At 60.1% G+C, this 19243-nt stretch overlaps 1 protein-coding gene across 1 annotated transcript in view; it reads left to right on the plus strand.

The window, feature by feature from the left end:
* Positions 1-3131: 3131 nt before the first annotated feature.
* Positions 3132-19243, plus strand: part of LOC140410102 (plasma protease C1 inhibitor-like) — a 78036-nt gene continuing 61924 nt past the window's right edge. Inside the window, exons 1-2 of the mRNA XM_072498041.1 lie at positions 3132-3444; positions 17751-17891. Coding sequence (XP_072354142.1) covers positions 3396-3444; positions 17751-17891 — 190 coding nt within the window. The 5' untranslated portion in view covers positions 3132-3395. The remainder of the gene's footprint in view (positions 3445-17750; positions 17892-19243) is intronic.

The raw sequence follows: 19243 nt of genomic DNA on the forward strand, positions 1-19243 counted from the left end.
GGAGTCTGGATCAGGGGCCCGTAGTCTGTGTCAAGGGTCCAGAGTCTGGATCAGCGGTCGGGAGTCGGTTCAGGAGCCGGGGGTCTGGATCAGGGGTCTGGAGTCTGGATCAGGAGCCGGGAGTCTGGATCAGGAACCGGGAGTCTGGTTCAGGGGCAGGAATTTGGATCAGGGGCCGGGAGTCTGTGTCAAGGGTCCAGAGTTAGATCAGGGGCCGGGAGTCTGGATCAGGGGCCGGGTGTCTGGATCAAGAGCCGGGGATCTGGATCAGGGGTCTGGAGACTGGATCAGGAGCCGGGAGTCTGGATCAGGGGCTGGGAATCTGGATCAGGGGCCGGGAGTCTGGATCAGGGGCCGGGAGTCTGGATCAGGGGTCGGGAGTCTGGATCAGGGGTCGGGAGTCTGGATCAGGAGCCGGGAGTCTGGATAAGGGGTCGGGAGTCTCGATCAGTGTCCGGTAGTCTGTGTCAAGTGTCCAGAGTCTGGATCAGGGGCCAAGAGTCTGGATCAGCAGCCAGGAGTATGGATCAGGGGCTGGGAGTCTCGATCAGGGGCCGGGTGTCTGGATCATGAGCCGGGGGTCTGGATCAGGGGTCGGGAGTCTGGATCATGAGCCGGGAGTCTGGATCAGGGGCTGGGAGTCTGGATCAGGAGCCGGGAGTCTGGATCAGGGGTCGGGAGTCTGGATCAGGAGCCGGGAGTCTGGATCAGGGGTCGGGAGTCTGGATCAGGAGCCGGGATTATGTATCCGGGGCGGGGAGTCTGGATCAGGGCCGGGTGTCTGGATCAGGGGCCGTGAGTCTGGATCAGGGACTGGAATCTGGATCAGTGACCCGGAATCTGGATCAGGGGCCGGGAGCCGGGAACAGTGGCTGGAGTTTGGATCAGGGGCTGGAGTCTGGATTAGGGGCCGGGAGTCTGTATCAGGGGCCGGGAGTCTGGATCAGGAGCCGGTAGTCTGGATCAGGGGTCTGGAGTCTGGATCTGGGGCTGGGAGTATGGATCAGGGGCCGGGAGTCTGGATCAGGGGCCTGATGTCTGGATCAGGGCCGGGAGTCTGAATCAGGGGTCTGGAGTCCGGATCAGGGGTCCAGAGTCTGGATCAGGGGCCGGGAGTCTGGATCAGGGGTCTGGAGTCTGGATCGGGGCCTGGAGTCTGGATCAGGGGTCTGGCGTCTGGATCAGGGGCCGGGAGTCTGGATCAGGGGCAGGAGTCAGGATCAGGGGCCGGAGTCTGGGTCAAGGGTCCAGAGTCTGGATCAGGGGCCAGGAGTCTGGATCAGGGGCTGGGAGTCTGGATCAGGGGTCTGGAGTCTGTATCAGGTATACAGAGTCTGGATCAGGGGCCGGGAGTCTGGATCAGGGGCAGGAGTCTGGATCAGGAACCGGGAGTCTGTGTCAAGGGTCCAGAGTCTGCATCAGGGGCCGGGAGTCTGGATCAGGGGCCGGGAGTCTGGATCAGGGGCCGGGTGTCTGGATCAGGAGCCGGGAGTCTGGATCAGGATCCGGGAGTCTGGATCAGGAGCCGGGAGTCTGGATCAGGAGCCGGGAGTCTGGATCAGGGGCTGGGAGTCTGGATCTGGGGCAGGAGTCTGGATCAGGGGCCGATAGTCTGTGTCAAGGGTCCAGAGTCTTGATCAGGAGCTGGGAATCTGGATCAGGGGCTGAGAGTCTGGATCAGGAGCCGGGAGTCTGGATCAGGGGCTGGGAGTCTGGATCAGGGGCCGGGAGCCTGGATCAGGGGTCGGGTCTGGATCAGGAGCCGGGAGTCTGGATCAGGGGTCGGGAGTCTGGATCAGGATCGGGGAGTCTGGTTCAGGGCCGGGGGTCTGGATCAGGGACTGGAGTCTGGATCAGTGACCCGGAATCTGGATCAGGGGCCGGGAGCCTGGAACAGTGGCTGGAGTCAGGATCAGTGACCCGGAGTCTGGATCAGGAGCTGGGAGTCCGGATCAGGAGCCGGGTGTCTGGATCAGGAGCCGAGTGTCTGGATACGGGGCCGGGAGTCTGGATCAGGGACCGGGAGTCTGGATCAGGACCCATGAGTCTGGATCAGGGGCCGGGAGTCTAGTTCAGGGGCCGTGTGTCTGGATCAGGGGCCGGGAGTCTGGATCAGGAGCCGGGAGTCTGGATCAGGGGCCGGGATTTTGGATCAGGTTCCGGGAGTCTGGATCAGGAGTGGGCGTCTGGATCAGGAGCCGGGACTGTGGATCAGTAGCGGGTGTCTGGATCAGGAGCCGGGAGTCCGGATCAGGGCCCGCGATTCTGGATCAGGATCCCGGATTCTGGATCGGGGCCGGGAGTCTGGTTCATTGGCGGGAATCTGGATCAGGGGCCACGATTATGGCGCCGAGATCTGGGCCCGGTTCAGGGGCTGAGACCAGGGCTTGCGGACTGGTGCTGGGGACAAAGGGCTGGGATTTGGCCTTGGGGCAGGGTCTGAGAAAAGGGCCTATTGGCAAGGGTTTGAGTTAGGCCTGGCATAGTGGGTGAGAGCTGTGCGTGGGGACAGGGCTGAGAGTTTGTTTGGCGACCGGGCCTGGGGACAGCAGCTGGGAGCAGGGCCTAGCGACAGAGGCTGAGAGTTCATCCTGGGGACAGGGTACAGGTTTTGGAGGGCAGGGCCTGAGGACGGGAGCTGAGAGTCCCGCCTGAGGACGGGGGCTGAGATTTCCGCCTGGGGTCGGACCTGGGAGATGGGCCTGGGGACAGGAGCTGAGTGCTTAGCCTGGGGACATGGGCTGACAGTTGGGCCTGGGGACATGGGCTGTGTTCAGCCCGGGTAAAGGGGCTTGAGAGCTGGGCCTGGGCCGAGAGTTCGGCCTATGGACCGAGGCTGAGAGCTGGGGCTATGAACAAGGGCTGCGAGTTTGGCCTGCAGCCTGGAGCTGGGTTTGGGACTAGAGGCCTCTCCAGCTCTGGTCAGGGGATGTGGGTTGACACTGAGGCCTTGGGCCTGTAGGGCGGGGCAGCACGGGGAAGGGGTGGTCAGGCCGAGTGTGTGGAGAGGGGGCTGGGGCCTAAAATTCATGGGATGCCCCTATAGTGGTTGTGACATGCGGACCGAGGGTAGGTGATTGTCCTTCAATATGACCTGCGAGCTGTCACTGTCTCTCTCTCTGTTCCTCTTCCCGGTATAGGCCGGGGCAGAAGAGCTGAAAGTGCTCCCTTCACGGACACAACGTGAGAATGTGGCAGGATTGCGCCCCAACGTGAGACCTGAACCTTGTGCCCCCTACCCCGGGGACCCGTGCGCCCAGCACACAGATCCCTGGCCGCAATGTGACACCGCCATTGCAGACCAACACGAACTGGAGGCCCTGGCTCGCTCGCTTACCCGGTTTGCGTGGAAGGCTTACACGACCATCGCCAAGTACAACAAGGACAAGAACGTCATGATCTCACCGGTCAGCCTGGCTGCTGCACTCACCCATCTCCTCCTCGGTAAGGTCGCTTCTGGGGGCAAAAGGTGTCTGAGGGAGTGCCGCACTGTCAGAGGGTCAGTACTGAGGGAGCGCCGCACTGTCAGAGGGTCAGTACTGAGGGAGTGCCGCACTGTCAAAGGGTCTGTACTGAGGGAGTGCTGCACTGTCAGAGGGTCAGTACTGAGGGAGTGCCGCACTGTCAGAGGGTCAGTACTGAGGGAGTGCCGCACTATCAAAGGGTCTGTACTGAGGGAGTGCTGCACTGTCAGAGGGTCAGTACTGAGGGAGTGCCGCACTGTCAGAGGGTTAGTACTGAGGGAGGGCTGCACTGTCAAACGGTCAGTACTGAGGGAGTGCTGCACTATCAGAGGGTCAGTACTGAGGGAGTGCTGCTCTGTCAGAGGGTCAGTACTGAGAGAGTGCTGCATTGTCAGAGGGTCAGTACTGTGGGAGTGCCGCACTGTCAGAGGGTCAGTACTGAGGGAGTGCCGCACTGTCAGAGGGTCAGTACTGAGAGAGTGCTGCTCTGTCAGAGGGTCAGTACTGAGAGAGTGCTGCATTGTCAGAGGGTCAGTACTGTGGGAGTGCCGCACTGTCAGAGGGTCAGTACTGAGGGAGTGCCGCACTGTCAGAGGGTCAGTACTGAGGGTGCAGCACTGTCAGAGGGTCAGTACTGAGGGAGTGCCGCACTGTCAGAGGGTCAGTACTGAGGGAGTGCCGCACTGTCAGAGGGTCAGTACTTAGGGAGTGCCACACTGTCAGAGGGTCAGTACTGAGGGAGTGCCGCACTGTCAGAGGGTCAGTACTGAGGGAGTGCCGCACCGTCAGAGGGTCAGTACTGAGGGAGTGCCACACTGTCAGAGGGTCAGTACTGAGGGAGTGCCGCACTGTCAGAGGGTCAGTACTGAGGGAGTGCTGCACTGTCAGAGGGTCAGCACTGAGGGAGTGCCGCACTGTCAGAGGGTCAGTACTGAGGGAGTGCTGCACTGTCGGAGGTTCAGTACTGAGGGAGTGCCGCACTGTCAGAGGGTCTTTACAGAGGGAGTGCTGCACTGTCGGAGGTTCAGTACTGAGGGAGTGCCGCACTGTCAGAGGGTCTTTACAGAGGGAGTGCTGCACTGTCAGAGGGTCTTTACAGAGGGAGTGCTGCACTGTCAGAGGGTCAGTACAGAGGAATTGCTGCACTGTCAGAGGGTCAGTACTGAGGGAGTGCTGCACTGTCAGAGGGTCAGTACTGAGGGAGTGCCGCACTGTTAGAGGGTCAGTACTGAGGGAGTGCCGCACTGTCAGAGGGTCAGTACTGAGGGAGTGCCGCACTGTCAGAGGGTCAGTACTGAGGGAGTGCAGCACTGTCAGAGGGTCAGTACTGAGGGAGTGCCGCACTGTTAGAGGGTCAGTACTGAGGGAGTGCCGCACTGTCAGAGGGTCAGTACTGAGGGAGTGCCGCACTGTCAGAGGGTCAGTACTGAGGCAGAGCTGCACTGTCAGAGGGTCAGCACTGAGGGGGAGCTGCACTGTCAGAGGGTCAGTACTGAGGGGGAGCTGCACTGTCAGAGGGTCAGTACTGAGGGGGAGCTGCACTGTCAGAGGGTCAGCACTGAGGGAGTGCCGCACTGTCAGAGGGTCAGTACTGAGGGAGTGCTGCACTGTCAGAGGGTCAGTACTGAGGGAGTGCTGCACTGTCAGAGGGTCAGTACTGAGGAAGTGCTGCACTGTCAGAGGGTCAGTACTGAGCGAGTGCTGCACTGTCAGAGGGTCAGTACTGAGGGAGTGCTGCACTGTCAGAGGGTCAGTACTGAGGGAGTGCTGCACTGTCAGAGGGTCAGTACTGAGGGAGTGCCGCACTGTCAGAGGGTCAGTACTGAGCGAGTGCTGCACTGTCAGAGGGTCAGTACTGAGGGAGTGCTGCACTGTCAGAGGGTCAGTACTGAGGGAGTGCCGCACTGTCAGAGGGTCAGTACTGAGCGAGTGCTGCACTGTCAGAGGGTCAGTACTGAGGGAGTGCTGCACTGTCAGAGCGTCAGTACTGAGGGAGTGCCGCACTGTCAGAGGGTCAGTACTGAGCGAGTGCTGCACTGTCAGAGGGTCAGTACTGAGGGAGTGCTGCACTGTCAGAGGGTCAGTACTGAGGGAGAGCTGCACTGTCAGAGGGTCAGCACTGAGGGAGTGCCGCACTGTCAGAGGGTCAGTACTGAGGGAGTGCCGCACTGTCAGAGGGTCAGTACTGAGGGAGTGCTGAACTGTCAGAGGGTCAGTACTGAGGGAGTGCTGCACTGTCAGAGGGTCAGTACTGAGGGAGTGCCGCACTGTCAGAGGGTCAGTACTGAGGGAGTGCCGCACTGTTAGAGGGTCAGTACTGAGGGAGTGCCGCACTGTCAGAGGGTCAGTACTGAGGGAGTGCCGCACTGTCAGAGGGTCAGTACTGAGGGAGTGCTGCACTGTCAGAGGGTCAGTACTGAGGGAGAGCTGCACTCTCAGATGGTCAGCACTAAGGGAGTGCCGCACTGTCAGAGGGTCAGTACTGAGGGAGTGCTGCACTGTCAGAGGGTCAGCACTGAGGGAGTGCCGCACTGTCAGAGGGTCAGTACTGAGGGAGTGCTGCACTGTCGGAGGTTCAGTACTGAGGGAGTGCCGCACTGTCAGAGGGTCAGTACAGAGGGAGTGCTGCACTGTCAGAGAGTCAGTACTGAGGGAGTGCCGCACTGTCAGAGGGTCAGTACTGAGGGAGTGCCGCACTGTTAGAGGGTCAGTACTGAGGGAGTGCCGCACTGTCAGAGGGTCAGTACTGAGGGAGTGCCGCACTGTCAGAGGGTCAGTACTGAGGGAGTGCTGCACTGTCAGAGGGTCAGTACTGAGGGAGAGCTGCACTGTCAGAGGGTCAGCACTGAGGGAGTGCCGCACTGTCAGAGGGTGTCAGAGGGCCAGCACTGAGGGAGTGCCGCACTGTCAGAGGGTCAGTACTGAGGGAGTGCAGCACTGTCAGAGGGTCAGCACTGAGGGAGTGCCGCACTGTCAGAGTGTCAGTACTGAGGGAGTGCCGCACTGTCAGAGGGTCAGTACTGAGGGAGTGCCGCACTGTCAGAGTGTCAGTACTGAGGGAGTGCTGCACTGTCAGAGGGTCAGCACTGAGGGAGTGCCGCACTGTCAGAGGGTCAGTACTGAGGGAGTGCTGCACTGTCGGAGGTTCAGTACTGAGGGAGTGCCGCACTGTCAGAGGGTCAGTACTGAGGGAGTGCTGCACTGTCAGAGGGTCAGTACTGAGGGAGTGCTGCACTGTCAGAGGGTCAGTACTGAGGGAGTGCCGCGCTGTCAGAGGGTCAGTACTGAGGGAGTGCTGCACTGTCAGAGGGTCAGTACTGAGGGAGTGCTGCACTGTCAGAGGGTCAGTACTGAGGGAGTGCTGCACTGTCAGAGGGTCAGTACTGAGGGAGAGCTGCACTGTCAGAGGGTCAGTACTGAGGGAGTGCTGCACTGTCAGAGGGTCAGTACTGAGGGAGTGCTGCACTGTCAGAGGGTCAGTACTGAGGGAGTGCCGCGCTGTCAGAGGGTCAGTACTGAGGGAGTGCTGCACTGTCAGAGGGTCAGTACTGAGGGAGTGCTGCACTGTCAGAGGGTCAGTACTGAGGGAGTGCTGCACTGTCAGAGGGTCAGTACTGAGGGAGTGCCGCGCTGTCAGAGGGTCAGTACTGAGGGAGTGCTGCACTGTCAGAGGGTCAGTACTGAGGGAGTGCTGCACTGTCAGAGGGTCAGTACTGAGGGAGTGCTGCACTGTCAGAGGGTCAGTACTGAGGGAGAGCTGCACTGTCAGAGGGTCAGTACTGAGGGAGTGCTGCACTGTCAGAGGGTCAGTACTGAGGGAGTGTGGCACTGTCAGAGGGTCAGTACTGAGGGAGTGCTGCACTGTCAGAGGGTCAGTACTGAGGGAATGCTGCACTTTCAGAGGGTCAGTACTGAGGGAGTGCTGCACTGTCAGAGGGTCAGTACTGAGGGAGTGTGGCACTGTCAGAGGGTCAGTACTGAGGGAGTGCCACACTGTCAGAGGGTCAGTACTGAGGGAGTGCTGCACTGTCAGAGGGTCAGTACTGAGGGAGTGCCGCACTGTCAGAGCGTCAGTACTGAGGGAGTGCTGCACTGTCAGAGGGTCAGTACTGAGGGAGTGCTGCACTGTCAGAGGGTCAGTACTGAGGGAGTGCCGCACTGTCAGAGCGTCAGTACTGAGGGAGTGCTGCACTGTCAGAGGGTCAGTACTGAGGGAGTGCCGCACTGTCAGAGGGTCAGTACTGAGGGAGTGCTGCACTGTCAGAGGGTCAGTACTGAGGGAATGCTGCACTGTCAGCGGGTCAGTACTGAGGGAGTGCCGCACTGTCAGAGCGTCAGTACTGAGGGAGTGCTGCACTGTCAGAGGGTCAGTACTGAGGGAGTGCCGCACTGTCAGAGGGTCAGTACTGAGGGAGTGCTGCACTGTCAGAGGGTCAGTACTGAGGGAGTGCTGCACTGTCAGAGGGTCAGTACTGAGGGAGAGCTGCACTGTCAGAGGGTCAGTACTGAGGGAGTGCTGCACTGTCAGAGGGTCAGTACTGAGGGAGTGCTGCACTGTCAGAGGGTCAGTACTGAGGGAGTGCCGCGCTGTCAGAGGGTCAGTACTGAGGGAGTGCTGCACTGTCAGAGGGTCAGTACTGAGGGAGTGCCGCACTGTCAGAGGGTCAGTACTGAGGGAGTGCTGCACTGTCAGAGGGTCAGTACTGAGGGAGTGCCGCGCTGTCAGAGGGTCAGTACTGAGGGAGTGCTGCACTGTCAGAGGGTCAGTACTGAGGGAGTGCTGCACTGTCAGAGGGTCAGTACTGAGGGAGTGCCGCGCTGTCAGACGGTCAGTACTGAGGGAGTGCTGCACTGTCAGAGGGTCAGTACTGAGGGAGTGCCGCGCTGTCAGACGGTCAGTACTGAGGGAGTGCTGCACTGTCAGAGGGTCAGTACTGAGGGAGTGCTGCACTGTCAGAGGGTCAGTACTGAGGGAGTGCTGCACTGTCAGAGGGTCAGTACTGAGGGAGAGCTGCACTGTCAGAGGGTCAGTACTGAGGGAGTGCTGCACTGTCAGAGGGTCAGTACTGAGGGAGCGCTGCACTGTCAGAGGGTCAGTACTGAGGGAGTGCCGCACTGTCAGAGGGTCAGTACTGAGGGAGCGCCGCACTGTCAGAGGGTCAGTACTGAGGGAGCGCCGCACTGTCAGAGGGTCAGTACTGAGGGAGTGCCGCACTGTCAGAGGGTCAGTACTGAGGGAGTGCTGCACTGTCAGAGGGTCAGTACTGAGGGAATGCTGCACTGTCAGAGGGTCAGTACTGAGGGAGTGCCGCACTGTCAGAGCGTCAGTACTGAGGGAGTGCTGCACTGTCAGAGGGTCAGTACTGAGGGAGTGCTGCGCTGTCAGAGGGTCAGTACTGAGGGAGTGCTGCACTGTCAGAGGGTCAGTACTGAGGGAGTGCTGCGCTGTCAGAGGGTCAGTACTGAGGGAGTGCTGCACTGTCAGAGGGTCAGTACTGAGGGAGTGCCGCGCTGTCAGAGGGTCAGTACTGAGGGAGTGCTGCACTGTCAGAGGGTCAGTACTGAGGGAGTGCCGCGCTGTCAGAGGGTCAGTACTGAGGGAGTGCTGCACTGTCAGAGGGTCAGTACTGAGGGAGTGCCGCGCTGTCAGAGGGTCAGTACTGAGGGAGTGCTGCACTGTCAGAGGGTCAGTACTGAGGGAGTGCTGCACTGTCAGAGGGTCAGTACTGAGGGAGTGCCGCGCTGTCAGAGGGTCAGTACTGAGGGAGTGCTGCACTGTCAGAGGGTCAGTACTGAGGGAGTGCCGCGCTGTCAGACGGTCAGTACTGAGGGAGTGCTGCACTGTCAGAGGGTCAGTACTGAGGGAGTGCTGCACTGTCAGAGGGTCAGTACTGAGGGAGTGCTGCACTGTCAGAGGATCAGTACTGAGGGAGTGCCGCACTGTCAGAGGGTCAGTACTGAGGTAGCGCTGCACTGTCAGAGGGTCAGTACTGAGGGAGTGCTGCACTGTCAGAGGGTCAGTACTGAGGGAGTGCTGCACTGTCAGAGGGTCAGTACTGAGGGAGTGCTGCACTGTCAGAGGGTCAGTACTGAGGGAGAGCTGCACTGTCAGAGGGTCAGTACTGAGGGAGTGCTGCACTGTCAGAGGGTCAGTACTGAGGGAGTGCTGCACTGTCAGAGGGTCAGCACTGAGGGAGTGCTGCACTGTCAGAGGGTCAGTACTGAGGGAGTGCTGCACTGTCAGAGGGTCAGTACTGAGGGAGTGCTGCACTGTCAGAGGGTCAGTACTGAGGGAGTGCTGCACTGTCAGAGGGTCAGTACTGAGGGAGTGCTGCACTGTCAGAGGGTCAGTACTGAGAGAGTGCTGCACTGTCAGAGGGTCAGTACTGAGGGGGGTGCCGCACTGTCAGAGGGTCAGTACTGAGGGAGTGCCGCGCTGTCAGAGGGTCAGTACTGAGGGAGTGCTGCACTGTCAGAGGGTCAGTACTGAGGGAGTGCCGCGCTGTCAGAGGGTCAGTACTGAGGGAGTGCTGCACTGTCAGAGGGTCAGTACTGAGGGAGTGCCGCGCTGTCAGAGGGTCAGTACTGAGGGAGTGCTGCACTGTCAGAGGGTCAGTACTGAGGGAGTGCCGCACTGTCAGAGGGTCAGTACTGAGGGAGTGCCGCGCTGTCAGACGGTCAGTACTGAGGGAGTGCTGCACTGTCAGAGGGTCAGTACTGAGGGAGTGCCGCGCTGTCAGACGGTCAGTACTGAGGGAGTGCTGCACTGTCAGAGGGTCAGTACTGAGGGAGTGCTGCACTGTCAGAGGGTCAGTACTGAGGGAGTGCTGCACTGTCAGAGGATCAGTACTGAGGGAGTGCCGCACTGTCAGAGGGTCAGTACTGAGGTAGCGCTGCACTGTCAGAGGGTCAGTACTGAGGGAGTGCTGCACTGTCAGAGGGTCAGTACTGAGGGAGTGCTGCACTGTCAGAGGGTCAGTACTGAGGGAGTGCTGCACTGTCAGAGGGTCAGTACTGAGGGAGAGCTGCACTGTCAGAGGGTCAGTACTGAGGGAGTGCTGCACTGTCAGAGGGTCAGTACTGAGGGAGTGCTGCACTGTCAGAGGGTCAGCACTGAGGGAGTGCTGCACTGTCAGAGGGTCAGTACTGAGGGAGTGCTGCACTGTCAGAGGGTCAGTACTGAGGGAGTGCTGCACTGTCAGAGGGTCAGTACTGAGGGAGTGCTGCACTGTCAGAGGGTCAGTACTGAGGGAGTGCTGCACTGTCAGAGGGTCAGTACTGAGAGAGTGCTGCACTGTCAGAGGGTCAGTACTGAGGGAGTGCCGCACTGTCAGAGGGTCAGTACTGAGGGAGTGCCGCACTGTCAGAGGGTCAGTACTGAGGGAGTGCTGCACTGTCAGAGAGTCAGTACTGAGGGAGCGCTGCACTGTCAGAGGGTCAGTACTGAGGGAGTGCCGCACTGTCAGAGGGTCAGTACTGAGGGAGTGCCGCACTGTCAGAGAGTCAGTACTGAGGGAGTGCTGCACTGTCAGAGGGTCAGTACTGAGGGAGTGCCGCACTGTCAGAGGGTCAGTACTGAGGGAGTGCTGCACTGTTAGAGGGTCAGTACTGAGGGAGTGCTGCACTGTCAGGGGGTCAGTACTGAGGGAGTGCCGCACTGTCAGGGGGTCAGTACTGAGGGAGTGCCGCACTGTCAGAGGGTCAGTACTGAGGGAGTGCTGCACTGTCAGAGAGTCAGTACTGAGGGAGTGCTGCACTGTCAGAGGGTCAGTACTGAGGGAGTGCTGCACTGTCAGAGGGTCAGTACTGAGGGAGTGCCGCACTGTCAGAGAGTCAGTACTGAGGGAGTGCCGCACTGTTAGAGGGTCAGTACTGAGGGAGTGCTGCACTGTCAGAGGGTCAGTACTGAGGGAGTGCCGCACTGTTAGAGGGTCAGTACTGAGGGAGTGCTGCACTGTCAGAGGGTCACTACTGAGGGAGAGCTGCACTGTCAGAGAGTCAGTACTGAGGGAGTGCTGCACTGTCAGAGGGTCAGTACTGAGGGAGTGCCGCACTGTCAGAGGGTCAGTACTGAGGGAGTGCCGCACTGTTAGAGGGTCAGTACTGAGGGAGTGCTGCACTGTCAGAGGGTCAGTACTGAGGGAGTGCTGCACTGTCAGAGGGTCAGTACTGAGGGAGTGCCGCACTGTCAGTGAGTCAGTACTGAGGGAGTGCTGCACTGTCAGAGGGTCAGTACTGAGGGAGTGCCGCACTGTCAGAGGGTCAGTACTGAGGGAGTCCTTATCTTGGTTTTACTAACCTGGGGCGGGATTCTCCCCGGCGGGGCGATGGGTCCCGGCGGGATGGAGTGGCGGGAACCTCTCCGGCGTCGGGCCGCCCCAAAGGTGCGGAAGGTAGCGCTCCTCCGGCTGGCGGGAAAGGCCTTTGGCGCCACGCCTGCCAGGGCCGAAAGGCCTTTGCCGGGCGGCGCATGCGCGAGAGCGTCAGCGGCTGTTGACGTCCATCCCCCGCGCAGGGGGAGGGGGTCTCTTCCGCCTCCGCCATAGTGAAGACCGTGGCGAAGGCGGAAGAAAAAGCGTGCCCCCACGGCACAGGCCCGCCCGCGGATCGGCGGGCCCCCATCGCGGGCCAGGCCACCGTGGGGGGGCCCCCCTCCGGGGCCAGATCGCCCCGCGCACCACCACCACCCCCCCCCCCCCCATGACCCCGGAGCCCGCCCGCGCCGCCTCGTCCCGCCGTTCCAAAGGGTGGTTTAATCCACGCCGGCGGGACAGGCATTCCAGCAGCGGGACTTCGGCCCATCGCGGGCCGGAGAATCGCCGGGGGGGGGGGGGGGGGGGCCCGCCGACCGGCGCGATTCCCCGCCCCCGCCGAATCCCTGGCGGCGGAGACTTCGGGACACGGCGGGGGGCGGGATTCACGCAAGTACCCTGCCGAAATCCCCTCCGCCTCGGACACGCCCTGAACGTGCGTCCCCCGATTCGCAGGACCTGCCCCACACCTGTCCTCCACCTCAAAAAAAACCTGCTCATCCGGGCCACAGTCACGTGAGCCCCGTGGACCACCGTGAACTGGGTCAGGCTGAGGCTGGCACACGACGAGGATGAACTGACTCTCCTCCGGGCCTTCTCCCAGAACCCGGCCTCCAACTCCCGCCCAGCTCCTCCTCCCACTTCCTCTTCACCCCCCCCCCCCCAATTGGAACCCCTGCCCACTCCACCAGTCCCTGATATATTTCCGAGACCCTCCCCAGCTCCTGTTTCAGACATCAGCTTATCCTGTAGGCCCCTTTGTGGGAGGCGAGGAAGGTTTGGGGCCATTAACAAGGCCTCCGGACTCGTGCCCTGACAAGGCCTCTACCCGCTCCCACGCCGACCCCTCCCCTACCACCCCATTTCCCAACCATTGATGTATTAGCTGCCCGGTGGTAATTAATAAAGTTCGGAAGGGCCAAGCACCCCCTCCTCCCCGCCCCCCCGTTCAAGTCGGACCTTCTTCGCCCTCGGGGCTTTCCGGGCCAAGATAAAACCCCCGCCCAGCACTTTGAACGGCATCTCCCCCAGTCTCCTCTCCTGCCCCCGTGCCTGGATCGCAAAAACCTCACCCTTGCCCGCATTCAACTTATAACCTGCCAAATTCCTCCAGTATCCCCATAATTCCTGCAATCCCCCCCCGCCCAACGGGCCTGTTATACAAAGGAGCAAATCGTCCGCACAAAGCAAGACCCTGTGTTCCAACCCCCTCCTCTCACTATCCCCTGTTCAATGCTCACAGCGCCACTGCCAAGGGCTCTCTGGCCGGGCAAACAGTAGTGGGGAGAGTGGGCACCCCTGTCTCATCCCCTGGCACAAAACCCGGTTTGTCCTTACATTCGCCTCCGGGGCCTGACATAGCACCCAGACCCAATCCACAAAGCCCTGTCCAAACCCAAACCTTCCCAGGACCGCCCACAAGTACTTCCACTCCACCCGATCAAAGGCCTTTTCTGCACCCACGGCCACCACCACCTCGACCTCGCGCCCCTCCGCAGGCATCATTATTACATTCAGGAGCCGCCTAATGCTGGACGTCAGGTGTCGTCCCTCATCAAATCCTGTCTGGTTCCCTCCCCCCCCCCTCCCTATTACCCCCGAAACACAATAGCATTGTGGTTAGCACAATTGCTTCACAGCTCCAGGGTCCCAGGTTCGATTCCCGGCTTGGGTCACTGTCTGTGCGGAGTCTGCGCGTCCTCCCCGTGTGTGCGTGGGTTTCCTCCGGGTGCTCCGGTTTCCTCCCACAGTCCAAAGATGCGCGGGTTATCATAGAATTTACAGTGCAGAAGGAGGCCATTCGGCCCATCGAGTCTGCACCGGCTCTTGGAAAGAGCACCCGACCCATGGTCCACACCTCCACCCTATCCCCATAACCCAGTAACCCCACCCAACACTAAGGGCACTAAGGTTTAGGTGGATTGGCCATGACAAATTGCCCTTAGTGTCCAAAGTTTCCCTTAGTGTTGGGTGGGGTTACTGGGTTATGGGGATAGGGTGGAAGTGTTGACCTTGGGTGGGGTGCTCTTTCCAAGAGCCGGTGCAGACTCGATGGGCCGAACGGCCTCCGACTGCACTGTAAATTCTATTACTTCTATGATAACAATCCTCCATACATGGGGCCAAGATCTTTGCCTGCAATTTCCCAAGAACCAAGAACAAAGAAGAGTACAGCACAGGAACAGGCCCTTCGGCCCTCCAAGCCCGTGCCGACCATGCTGCCCGACGAAACTACAATCTTCTACACTTCCTGGATCCGTACCCCTCTATTCCCATCCTATTCATGTATTTGTCAAGATGCCCCTTAAACGTCACTATCGTCCCTGCTTCCACCACCTCCTCCGGTAGCAAGTTCCAGGCACCCACTACCCTCTGTGTAAAAAAACTCGCCTCGTACATCTCCTCTAAACCTTGCCCCTCGCACCTTAAACCTATGCCCCCTAGTAATTGACCCGTCTACCCTTGGGAAAAGCCTCTGACTATCCACTCTGTATATGCCCCTCATAATTTTGTCGACCTCTATCAGGTCGCCCCTCAACCTCCAGTGAGAACAAACCGAGTTTATTCAACCGCTCCTCACAGCTAATGCCCTCCATACCAGGCAACATCCTGGTAAATCTCTTCTGCACCCTCTCTAAAGCCTCCACATCCTTCTGGTAGTGTGGTGACCAGAACTGAACACACATTTAGAAGGGAGATTGGCCTATATGACCCACAGCTCTCCGGATCCTTATTCCGCTTCAGAATTGTGGTAAACACCACTGGTAACACACTACGCGTATTACGGGACTGCCCCTGTATTACAGGTAGCACAGTAAATCCCAGCCTGCTGGCCCCTCCCAGCAGGCGGCGTATAAAAGTGTACGCTCTCCTGCGCTGCTCCCGTTCTGTGTCCAGCTGCGGGAGCCACAACATCTTGTGCAATAAAGCCTCGGTTGTCACCATTCTCGTCTCGTGGTCATTGAATGGTACATAAAAATAAGGGCAATCGATGCCTGTGATAACGTTGGGGGGGGGGGGGGAGCTCTCCCAGCTCCTTTCACTCATTAAAAGCCTTTACCAGAAGCGGCCCGGAAAACATTTTCTAGAACTCAACCGGCTAGCAGTCTGGTCCCGAGCCTTTCCCCGACTGCATCCACCCCCCCCCCCCCCCCCCCCCCCCCCCCCAACCCATCTATAACCTCCCCAAGCCCGATTGGGGCTCCCAAACCCTCAACCGACTCCTCACGTATCCTCGGGAACTCCAGCTCCCCTCCTGCTTCCTCGGCTGGTGGGCCAGCATCCTGCTGGCTTCCTCCCCGTATTCATACACCCCCCCCCCCCCCCTCACCCCCCCCCTCAGCTGTCCCACTGCCTCGCCTGTGGACGGGAGCCCAAATTCCAGCTGCAGTCTCTGACGCTCCTTCGAAAGCCCGTCATCCCGGAGGCTCCGCTGACCCTCCTGTACTTCGCCCGTCGGTGTGTCCAACTCCGCCCGCTCAGCCTTCTCCTCGTGGGCCCGAATTGAGATGAATTCCCCCCCCACGCCCCCCCTCCAAATAACCGCCTTCAGTGCCCCCCATTCCACCCCCGGACTGACCCTCCCCCTGATGCGCTCCATGAATCCCCCGCAGCTCCTTCCAGTCCCCGAATGTTCCACGTGACCGGCCTGGTCCCCCCCCCCCCCCCCCCGCACTCCGCTGCCGATCAGCCATACCCTCTCCTAGGCCAGTCTGCGGCCCGTGCCCCGCACCTCCCCTGGCCCTCCCTCGGGCAACTACCGTCATCAGCCCGCCTCCTCCTCCACCTTGAAAGTCCCCTCCCTGTCAGCAGTACTGTCCCCCACCCTACCCACCCCCACCGCTCCCCCCCCACTCCCCCTCCACCACTCCCCCCACAGCCACAGACCTTCAGCTCACCCCCCACTTTGCTTCCCTGAACTAGCCCCCGCCCAGCTAGCCTGGCAGACCCCGCCCCATGGCGCCTAGCATCCTACCCCCGACTGATCCCCCTCCGCCCCCCCCAACTCGAACCTTAGTGCAAACAATCCCTCCCAATGCCCGAACACAGAGACCCACCCCTCCTCCCTTAGCAACGCTCTGTGTACAGAGACCCACCCCTCTTCCCTTAGCAACGCTCTGTGTACAGAGACCCACCCCTCCTCCCCTTAGCAACGCTCTGTGTACAGAGACCCACCCCTCCTCCCCTTAGCAACGCTCTGTGTACAGAGACCCACCCCTCCTCCCCTTAGCAACGCTCTGTGTACAGAGACCCACCCCTCCCCCCTTAGCAACGCTCTGTGTACAGAGACCCACCCCTCCTCCCCTTAGCAACGCTCTGTGTACAGAGACCCACCCCTCCTCCCCTTAGCAACGCTCTGTGTACAGAGACCCACCCCTCCTCCCCTTAGCAACGCTCTGTGTACAGAGACCCACCCCTCCTCCCTTAGCAACGCACAGTATACCGGCCTAACCCCAAACAGAACCGGGAAAACGGGAACACCGAAAGAAATCCAAACAGCACAAACCCAACTTTTTGACCACATCGTTCAGATCTCCTCAATCAAGGTCCTCCTCCCCCTGCCAGCCCATTCTCCTTCCGAAAGTCCGCTGCCTCCTCCGCCGAGCCAATGTACAGCTCCCGGCCCCCGGGGGTCACCCATAGGCCAGCCGGGTACAGTAGTCCGAACTTTACGCCCTGATGCACAGGGCCGACTTGACGCTGTTGAAGCTCGCCCTCCTCTTCGCCAGCTCTGCCCCCAGGACTTGGTACACCCGAATCTCGATATCCTCCAACGTACATCGCCTCGTCTGCCTGGCCCACCTCATGATGGGTTCCTTGTCCAGGAACCGATGCAATCGCACCACCATCGCCCTCGGCAGCTCACCCTCCCTGGGGTTTGCTCATCAGCGCCCTGTAGGCCCGATCCACCTCCAACAGCCGATCAAACGCGCCTCCCCCAGTCTTCTCCACCATTTCCCAACCAGCACCCGTTCCTTCGCTCCCCTCCGGCGGGCCCACGATCCCGGATGTTCTGCCCCCGGGAACGGTTCTCCAGGTCCCCCACTTCCTCCAGCCGTCGCTCCTGCTGGTCTCGCATCAGTCCCGCCTCCGCTGCCGTCGAGGCGGACTGTTCCTCCTGCTAGCCCGCCCGCTCCACGATCCTCCGGATCGCCTGTCCCTGGGGCTGCCAGTCCCGTTTCCACGCGGCCAGCCGCCGCCTGGATCGGGTCCGCCGCCCGGGGCCATCGACCACCGCCCGGGGCCATCGACCACCGAGCCGACGGGGCCAGACCCTGCCCGTCCTCATCCCCGCGTGCGTCGTCCGTCCCTCCCTCGCCTCAACCAAACGGTTCGCTTTTTCCCGGGCACGCCCGGCCCGCAGCTCCATAAACTAAGAGTCGCTCTCTACTGCTCTCACTTCTGCACCTTTGTCCGACAAAATTCTTGCGACTAACCGACGTAAAAAGCCCATCGGCGGATATCGTAAAAAATCCGTCTGGTTCACGAATGTCCTTTCCGGAACATAATGTGCCGACCTTACACGGTCGGGCCTACACGTGACTCCAGACCCACCGCAATGTGGTTGATTCTCGAAAGCACTCAGGGATGGGCAATAAATGTTGGCCCATGTCACACGGACAAGTTAAAAAACAAATTCATTCTCAGAGTCAAACTTCTGATTTTTTATTCCTCTTGGGAGAAAGGGATTGCTTCCTTGTCTGCTGGCGATCATTTTCGACGTTTGGTTTGCTTTCTTTGTTTCCCGATACAGGGGCCAGGAACAAGACGCAACACGATCTGGAGAGGGCACTGTTCTACACCCGAGAGAACGGTTGTGTGCACGAGGTCTTCAAGGAACTCTTGAAGAGGACACAGTCTCTCCAGTCAGCTTCCCAGCTCTTTTACCGCGAAGGTTGGTGCTGTCGCCTTCTCCGCGTCCACCCGAGCCCCTGCGAGATTCAAGGCCAGAAAGCTATAGGCCCCATTCAGCCCCTTCTCCAGCCTGTTACCCAGGAACAGGAGGAGGCCCCATTCAGCCCCTTCTCCAGCCCGTTACACAGGAACAGGAGGAGGCCCCATTCAGCCCCTTCTCCAGCCTGTTACACGGGATTAGGAGGAGGCCCCATTCAGCCCCTCCTCCAGCCCGTTACACAGGAACAGGAGGAGGCCCCATTCAGCCCCTTCTCCAGCCCGTTACACAGGAACAGGAGGAGGTCCCATTCAGCCCCTTCTCCAGCCTGTTATACGGGATTAGGAGGAGGCCCCATTCAGCCCCTTCTCCAGCCTGTTACACAGGAACAGGAGGAGGCCCCATTCAGCCCCTTCTCCAGCCCGTTACACAGGAACAGGAGGAGGCCCCATTCAGCCCCTTCTCCAGCCTGTTACCCAGGAACAGGAGGAGGGCCCATTCAGCCCCTTCTCCAGCCTGTTACACAGGAACAGGAGGAGGCCCCATTCAGCCCCTTCTCCAGCCTGTTACACAGGAACAGGAGGAGGCCCCATTCAGCCCCTTTTCCAGCCAGTTACACAGGAACAGGAGGAGGCCCCATTCAGCCCCTTCTCCAGCCTGTTACACAGGAACAGGAGGAGGCCCCATTCAGCCCCTTCTCCAGTCTGTTACACAGGAACAGGAGGAGGCCCCATTCAGCCCCTTCTCCAGCCCGTTACACAGGAACAGGAGGAGGCCCCATTCAGCCCCTTCTCCAGTCTGTTACACAGGAACAGGAGGAGGCCCCATTCAGCCCCTTCTCCAGCCGGTTACACAGGAACAGGAGGAGGCCCCATTCAGCCCCTTCTCCAGCCCGTTACACAGGAACAGGAGGAGGCCCCATTCAGCCCCTTCTCCAGCCCGTTACACAGGAACAGGAGGAGGCCCCATTCAGCCCCTTCTCCAGCCTGTTACGCAGGAACAGGAGGAGGCCCCATTCAGCCCCTTCTCCAGCCTGTTACACAGGAACAGGAGGAGGCCCCATTCAGCCCCTTCTCCAGCCTGTTGCACAGGAACAGGAGGAGGCCCCATTCATCCCCTTCTCCAGCCTGTTACACAGGAACAGGAGGAGGCCCCATTCAGCCCCTTCTCCAGCCTGTTACACAGGAACAGGAGGAGGCCCCATTCAGCCCCTTCTCCAGCCCGTTACACAGAAACAGGAGGAGGCCGCATTCCGCCCCTTCTCCAGCCTGTTACACAGGAATAGGAGGAGGCTCCATTCAGCCCCTTAAGACTATCCCACCCGTCTGTCTGATCTGTGACCTCACTCCATTTAC

This window comes from Scyliorhinus torazame, chromosome 4 (genome assembly GCF_047496885.1).
Source record: "Scyliorhinus torazame isolate Kashiwa2021f chromosome 4, sScyTor2.1, whole genome shotgun sequence".
In the NCBI taxonomy this organism is placed as follows: Eukaryota; Metazoa; Chordata; class Chondrichthyes; order Carcharhiniformes; family Scyliorhinidae; genus Scyliorhinus; species Scyliorhinus torazame.